Below are 7,835 nucleotides of genomic sequence, written 5' to 3'. Positions count from 1 at the left end.
GCGGCACCTGGGACGAAACACCCAGGCCCTCCAACCTTCGCCCTCTGCCCAGGCCTAAGGGAGTGGGGAGGAAAAGCAACTTCTTTCTCAAGACTCGACGACGGGCGTCCCCAAGGAACGGAAGGGGCAGAGAGAAACCCCCGAGAGTTCCCCCGCCCGGAGCGGGAACTCGTGCGGGAACGCGGCCTCGGGAGCCGCAACGCCGCTGCCGAACAAGCGGGGGAGGGGGGCCAACCGCCATCTTCCTCGAGCGCCCAAACCGACAAAGCGCGAGACAGCGGCAGAGCTTCGCCGCCGCGGCCCGCCCACTCTCGCGAGCCCGCGAAGGCCTCTGGGAAAAGCGGGGGAGGGGAAAGCGAGAGAAGGAAGCCGGGATGCAGGGCTGGAGGCGGGCCGAGGCGGCGAGCGGAGCCTCAGGAAGCAGAAGGGGCGGGGAAAGACGCGACTGACGCGAAATGCTGGCCAATGACGAGCGAGCTCGGGTGGACGGCCAGCCAATGGGCTGTGCGGCCTGGCGCGGGGGGCGGGCGCTGGGGCCGAGGGTAGCTTGAGCGCGGCGGCGGCGTTGTTCAGTCACAGCGAGAACATTCCAGAGGTGAGTCCGGTGGAGGGGCGGAAGCCCCAGGCCCGGTCCCCCGTTCTCCCCGCACCCTCGACCTCCGCGGGCCGCTGGCTGGCGGGGAAGGCGCCCCGACGCCCGCGGCTCACTGCGCCTTCTCTCCGCGCCAGGTCGCCAGGCCCCGGGCGCTGAAGGGTGTGGACCCCGGACGTCGCTGGGACAGCCCCTCCCCGCTGCTCGGCGGCGCCTGGCCCGGCCGCTGCTCGCTGCGCTGCCTCCGCCGCCTCCACCGCCGCTCCTCGGACTCGGGTTCGCGCGCGCCTCACTTCATCCCAGTCCCGGGCGAGCAGCGTTGGGTTTATGTCTTTATTTGACGAAAACGGTGAGTCGGCGGGCCGGCGGGGAGATGGCGGCCGCACAAGATGGCGGCGCGCCGCGTGACCCGCGCGCGCGCCCGCGCTTGTGTGTGTGAGCGCGCGTGTGTGGCGCAGTTTGGGCGGGCGGGCGGCGGGGCCGGGCGCCGCGTCCCCTCCTGTCCTCACACCGCCCCCCGCCCCCGGCTGTACCCCACCCCCACCTGTACCCAACCCCGTCCTCGCGGGAGCGCGCCGCGCGGGCCCGCCGCCGCCCGGGGCTGACTCAGGCCTAATTGCTGCATTCCTGAGTCATCGCCGGGGCGGGGGCGGCCGGGCCGGCGGCCCTCGGCCGGATTCGCTTCCCCCGCCGGGCGGCGCACATGGCGGGGCTGCTGCGGGCGCCGGAGAAGCCGGCGACGTTGCGCCTCCGCCGCTCCCGCCTCGCGGGGGCCTCCGGCTCAGCGCTGACAGCCCTGGAGGGAACGACGGGCGCGGGGACGGGAGCGAAGGTTGCGGGTGCGTGTGCGTGTGCGTAGAGAAGAGGAAGGGACAGGAGGTCGCGGTCGGGGCCGGGCGTCCGCGCACGCTCCGCTGCGTCCCGCGAGGCCGTGTTCCGTGGGTGTAGTTGGGGACGGGTGGCTCTGGAGTAAGTAAGCCCTGGCTGCCGAAGGCGCCGCTTGAGCGTGAAGAACGTACAGAGTTTCGTCGTCGAGGGATGTATCACAAGTTTGTTGACAACACGGACTGGGTTGGGGAGAGGAGAGGCCTGTCTGTGTTCGTTCCTCGGCGGTCGTTAAAACACGGCTCCTCGGCCGAAGCCGACCGTTGTGACTGGTCGGATAAAAACCCAGAGCAGCTGAAGCGCCGTAGTTGGTTGTCGTTTTAGTCTGGTGTCTCCCAGAATCACATCTGCGTCCAAATGGTTACCTTTTGTGTTGCTGCAGGTGTCCCGTGTTACGTGAGTCTGAGAACTGGTTTTTGCGTAACACAGATGCTTTTAACGTTGGAGCCTTAGGCGTGATTAGAAAGGACAGGGAGGTGTCTTAATGCAGGAATCGCGTTAAACGTGGGGGATTTGTTTGTTCTTCCTCCTCTTTTTCAGAGCTGTTGCGCAGCCATTGGTACCTGTATTGGGGAAACATAGCATACAAGCAAGAAGCTTACAGCCTCAGTGGCGAAAAATTTTTCATGTCAGAGACCGAGAACTCTTGCAGTCGTTTATGTCATCCCTTCTTCTCCAGACAGAGGATACCAAAAAGTTGCAATCAAAGATCTCTTCATCTTATTGATAAAGCCACTAATAAGCCAAAATGTCTGTCAACGTCAACCGCAGCGTGTCAGACCAGTTCTATCGCTACAAGATGCCCCGTCTGATTGCCAAGGTAATGTTCATCTTCATTTTAGTAGCAAGTCCTAAGTTTTTTTTCATAGATTATTGAAGATTGCTTCTCCCGGGGTAGACGCGCAAAATTAAACTTCTTACTTCCTTTAGGTTGAGGGCAAAGGAAATGGAATCAAGACAGTTATAGTCAACATGGTTGACGTAGCCAAAGCGCTTAATCGGCCTCCAACGTGTAAGTAATGCCTCTTGAAAGAAGTCTAAAGAGGCATTTTATTGACACAAACGTGATAATTTCTGGTCTGCAAAATCTTGCCTGAATTGTATGTTGGTTAACTTCTGGGTCGAGTGGAAATTTGGGCTTAAAACTCATTGATGTGTTAGTTGTTACTAGTATAAAAAACTATCTGGGCAACACATTTTTTGAACCTAGCAACTTAAAAATACAGAGTGTTATTTGTATAAATGAGGGTGAGCAGCCAAAGCTTAATTTAGTTAACTCTAATGAACAGATTTTCTTCCCCCAAATAGATCCCACCAAATATTTTGGTTGTGAACTGGGAGCACAGACCCAGTTTGATGTTAAGAATGACCGTTACATTGTCAATGGATCTCATGAGGCGAATAAGCTGCAAGACATGTTGGATGGATTCATTAAAAAATTTGTTCTCTGTCCTGAGTGTGAGAATCCTGAAACGGATCTGGTGAGTGCCTTTGAGGTTTTTGTCAGTAAAAGAAAAAACTGTATCTGTTTCTGTGATGTCAGCAAATTATGTTCCCGGGAAGGCAGAGCGAACATCATATTTTGCAGGTATTTCCATACTGATTTCATGTTAAAAAAAAGAAATTATTTTGATATTAGACTTGTGTTTTAGATGCCTCTTGATGGTTAGGTCCTTTCATATTTTGTTCCTCACAGAATTTTCATCATATATTATGATTGACATAACTTATTCTTGCTTTTTTGGCAGCATGTCAATCCAAAGAAACAAACAATAGGTAATTCTTGTAAAGCCTGTGGCTATCGAGGCATGCTTGACACACATCATAAACTCTGCACATTCATTCTCAAAAACCCACCTGGTAAGTGCTTATGATAACTTCTAAAATCTTGGCATAAAGCACCTGATAGTTGGAAACAATGGAAGTTTCTTTACTGCTGTAAAACTGGAGTGAGGTTGACCTTTGAATACCTGCACAAGTGAAAATTTGCCTATAACAATAGGGTCAGCCTTCTACATCCAAGGTTCAACCAACCATGGATGGTGTGAAACTGTAGTGTGTATTTATTGAGGAAAAAAAAACTCCATGTAAATGGACCTGTGCGGTTTAAACCTGTGTTGTCCAAAGGTCAACTGTTAAAGAAATTTCTAGTCATTGTGCCATATTTTACTGAATTTTGAACTTTTTTGTTAAATGTACTGTATTATGTATTGTTAAAGGTGAAGTACAGGCTGCCAGTTAAACTGTACCACATTCTCGATTTTCAAGACCTGTCTTAGGATGTATGAAATACTGTAAAGCAAATTGTAATGGGATCTTAGTAAAGGATCGACTTCTGGAAAACTTTTGTAAATGTGGGTCTTTGCTCATTAAGCTAAAGTGGTTTTAGAGCATGCAAGCAACACTCTGTGGCAGATGATCAAAACTCTGACACAATTTGAGCTTGCTATAGCAAGAAAGTCTAACCTATTCCGGTGTTCTCTTCTCCGTGAGACAAGCCGTTATATGGGCTTAAACAGTGTTCCAGCTGTTGGCTAAAGTGCAGTTAAGAAATACCCTTATTTAAGTTCACGACGGATGGAAGGAGAGGGTCGTGAGTGCCACTTTACCTGGTCTTCTGAGGTATTACCACTCAGTCTTAATTTTACCCAATAGTTAATACCACTGATAGGTAGGGACATTCCATTCTCAGCTTGAGTTGCTTACCTGTGAAATACAGTGGATGAATTTAACTTGTGAATTCATTTAGAATTATAGGTAGCATTCTGTGTGTGGTTTTCTGAGGGGAGGGTTTCTAAGCAAAAGGGCAAGTTTTAAATGTTCACGATGGGTGATGAGGTGTAATACAAGTTACGGTACTAAACTTTATTTCCTTTTTGTTCCTGTAGAGAATAGTGACAGTGGTACAGGAAAGAAAGAGAAGGAAAAGAAAAATAGAAAGGGCAAAGACAAGGAAAATGGTTCCATGTCCAGCAGTGAGACACCACCACCACCACCACCACCCAGTGAAATCAGTCCTCCGCATGCTGTGGTCAGTGCAAGGTTGATGGGTGTGGTGGGCACTAAAATTGTGTATAGTGTGACCTTTGGTTGAGGTGAGCAGAAATGAACTGCTGTTCAGTGAACAATACATCAGTATATTGGGTTCCAGGTGCTATTCGTTGACTAAACTAATGTGAACACAAGTTTAGTGGGAAGTTGTTGTTGACTAGAAATCTGGGATTTCTTTTTATTACCTATAAGGTCGTTTTTTTTGGCCAAGCAGTTTTGTTTTTAAAAACAGGAAGAAGAGGAAGATGATGATTGGGGGGAGGATACAACAGAGGAAGCTCAAAGGCGAAGAATGGACGAAATCAGTGACCACGCGAAAGTTTTAACCCTCAGTGATGATTTGGAAAGGACTGTTGAAGAGCGTGTCAATATCCTGTTTGATTTTGTTAAGGTGAAATGCTTGCTTCAAGAACAGTTAAACATTTCTTGATCATACTAAATCAGCTTCTACCCATCCCTGAGCTTTGTTAGATATTACTTAAGCTGGGTACTTGACAGGTAGTTTGTTGTGTTTTTTCCATGCTTCCTTTTGAAATACTCAAATACAAGTCTCACCTTTACTTCTTCTATTTGTTCAGAAATTTTTTTGAGGGTGGTTCCAGGCATTGTCTTCGGCAGGTGTGTATTATTTAGAAGTCCTAGAACCTTCTTGAATTAGGTAGGGGAAGAGTTCGTAAGAGCAGGGACTGGTATCTCTAGAGCAAAATGTGCTTCCATCTCACTGAATTGCTTCCTTTTATTTGCAGAAAAAGAAAGAAGAGGGTGTTATTGACTCATCTGACAAAGAAATTGTAGCTGAAGCAGAAAGACTGGATGTAAAAGCCATGGGCCCTCTTGTTTTGACTGAAGTTCTTTTTAATGAGAAAATTAGAGAGCAAATTAAGAAATACAGGCGCCATTTCTTACGAGTAAGCAAATCATTCTAGATTCATAAGATTTTACAGCTGTGTGACCTTGGAAATACTGATTTAACCTCGTTTATTTGTACTGTCATCCTGAAAATGGAGATAATTGACCTACCTTAACAGGAATGGGAGTACCTGGAAATTGGTGCATGTAGTCCCTTATACGTAAAGTAAGTTAGAGATCTTTAAGCGTTGAACTCTCTGAACGACTGCTGTAGCGCCATGGCTTAAAAGAACAATTTCTAAGGCAATAAGTTTATTTAGAACATATATTAGAATTGTCAACTTAGAACATCTAAGAAAGCTTGTTAATGCTGAGATATTTATTTGCAGTTTTGTCACAACAACAAAAAAGCTCAGCGGTACCTTCTTCATGGCTTGGAGTGTGTGGTAGCAATGCATCAAGCTCAGCTCATCTCCAAGATTCCACACATCTTGAAGGAGATGTATGATGCAGACCTTTTGGAGGAAGAAGTCATCATCAGCTGGTCAGAAAAGGTGGGGAATATTTAAATGGCTCTTTAAGATTAGAGGTATTGGGGCTTTTTTGGAAGAAGTAGTTAACTACTAATACCTAGTCTGTACATGCTTGACTGGTGTAACCTGTAGGGTGATTCTCATCATGGTAGCTTTCTAGTAAGGTTTCTAGAAAACCTTGTGCTGAATACATTTATTCTGCTGAGGGGTCAAGATTAGGATGTGGCCCAGTCCCCTCAAAGAGATGTATTTGGGCAATTATATAAATGACTCGCATTATTTTAAATTCCTTGAAGTAAGAAAATTATACTGAACACTTTTTAGGCCTCTAAGAAATATGTCTCAAAAGAACTTGCCAAAGAGATTCGTGTCAAAGCGGAACCTTTTATAAAATGGTTGAAGGAAGCAGAGGAAGAATCTTCCGGTGGTGAAGATGATGATGAAGATGAGAACATTGAGGTAAACGCTGGGGAAGTCGTTAAATACGGTGTTAGTGGTGGGTGTTTGAGAATTATAAAATGCCAGTATTGGGTAATACAGCCTCTTAATTCGGAAAGTAATCACATTAATAGAAAAGGTGCTGGAAATCTCTCCTACCCCCAGACATTGATTCCAAATAACAGTCTGAATTTCCAAAGGGAGAGTTTATTTAACGTAAGTATAGGGTTGATCGTCCATAAAAATAAGGTACTGTTAGGCTGCAGAGGGTTAACTTACTTTTTACATACACACAAATTTTCATGAAGAATAATGGCTTTCTCTAGGTAGTTTTTGTCCTTTGTTGACCGTTGACTTCTTAGTGGTTTTATTTTACAAGGGTTTACTGGGATAAAGGTTTACAATCAAAAATCTTCATTTTATCAGGTGGTGTATTCAAAGACTGCCAGTGTACCGAAAGTTGAAGCTGTAAAGTCTGACAACAAGGACGATGACATTGATATTGATGCCATTTAAAGGGGTGGGTGCAGCCCAGCTTAACAGTGTAATGCTGAGAATCTTTCTGCATCATCAGCCAGAAGTGCAACATGTATGTGCAAAAGCTAAAATGGCTTAACGTCATGCTACACTTTCTACTAAAAATGTATTGCTGTGAGTGGTCTGTATTTAAACCCAACAAGACATCTAGGGAGTCCATACACATATCAGTGAGCAGAGTAGTTTGCTTATTTACAGCATGTTTCTTTTTGAAAATTTAGTGGTGGACACATTTGGGTCACATTTATACAGTTATAAAAGTAAAGATTTTGGTCGTTCTTCAGATTTTTGGCTCGGAATGACTTACGTAAGCTGAAATAACTGGCTCCTTCAAAAGCTGTTGCACCATCATCTAATCTGATAGGATTATTGGAGCCTGTTAGTACTTCTGAGTCTTATTTCTCGTCCCTCAGATTGGCATCTGGTAATGTACATTCTTCCCATGCCAAGATGGACTGATAATCAAGTGACAGTGCAACACCTTTAACTTACTGAGATGTTAAAGTGACCTGGGTGTCCTCTAAATAATTGTAAGAACAGGTTTTGAAACTTGAATTGTGTATTTTTTTTTCATTTTTTCTATACTTGCCCCAAATTGTAGTCTTTGAAGTCATGTGCATTGCACGTTGGATGAGCCAGGGGAATTACTACATTAACATAAACATTTTATTATGTGTATGTAGCTCTTGCTTTATATTGAGAGAAAACTGAAACTTTGGGGAGTGATAAGTAAGCTCTACGATTTTATTGGGGGGAAGCAGGAAAAGGTACACTTAATCTCTAGCAAAAACTGAGCAAAATTCTTCAATCAATTTTACTCTTGATTCAAATTACAACTTCAAAATATTTAGACATACTGTATCTTTTGTTCATTGTGGATTTTTCCCCTGATAAACTGGTTTCTTTGATGACTTCTGCATTTGGATACATAGCTTATACTTTCTTGGTTT

At 45.9% G+C, this 7,835-nt stretch overlaps 1 protein-coding gene and 1 non-coding gene across 2 annotated transcripts; both read left to right on the top strand.

Annotated features, from left to right (window-relative positions):
- Positions 1–571: 571 nt before the first annotated feature.
- Positions 572–6,990, top strand: EIF5 (eukaryotic translation initiation factor 5). The gene is made up of 12 exons (XM_065871569.1): positions 572–595; positions 730–941; positions 2,018–2,297; positions 2,408–2,489; positions 2,786–2,958; positions 3,226–3,337; positions 4,366–4,508; positions 4,761–4,919; positions 5,275–5,436; positions 5,767–5,931; positions 6,235–6,369; positions 6,775–6,990. The coding sequence occupies exons 3-12, from the start codon at positions 2,226–2,228 to the stop codon at positions 6,862–6,864; spliced, it is 1,293 nt and encodes a 430-aa protein (XP_065727641.1). The 5' UTR covers positions 572–595; positions 730–941; positions 2,018–2,225; the 3' UTR covers positions 6,865–6,990.
- Positions 3,874–3,997, top strand: LOC136119714 (small nucleolar RNA SNORA28). Its single transcript, XR_010655675.1, has one exon. It is a non-coding gene; the product is annotated as a small nucleolar RNA SNORA28 (small nucleolar RNA).
- Positions 6,991–7,835: the final 845 nt, after the last annotated feature.

Source organism: Phocoena phocoena, chromosome 2, assembly GCF_963924675.1.
Source record: "Phocoena phocoena chromosome 2, mPhoPho1.1, whole genome shotgun sequence".
NCBI lineage: Eukaryota > Metazoa > Chordata > Mammalia > Artiodactyla > Phocoenidae > Phocoena > Phocoena phocoena.
The sequence above is the reverse complement of the archived record's forward strand: the minus strand, read 5'-3'. Positions and strand labels throughout refer to the sequence as shown.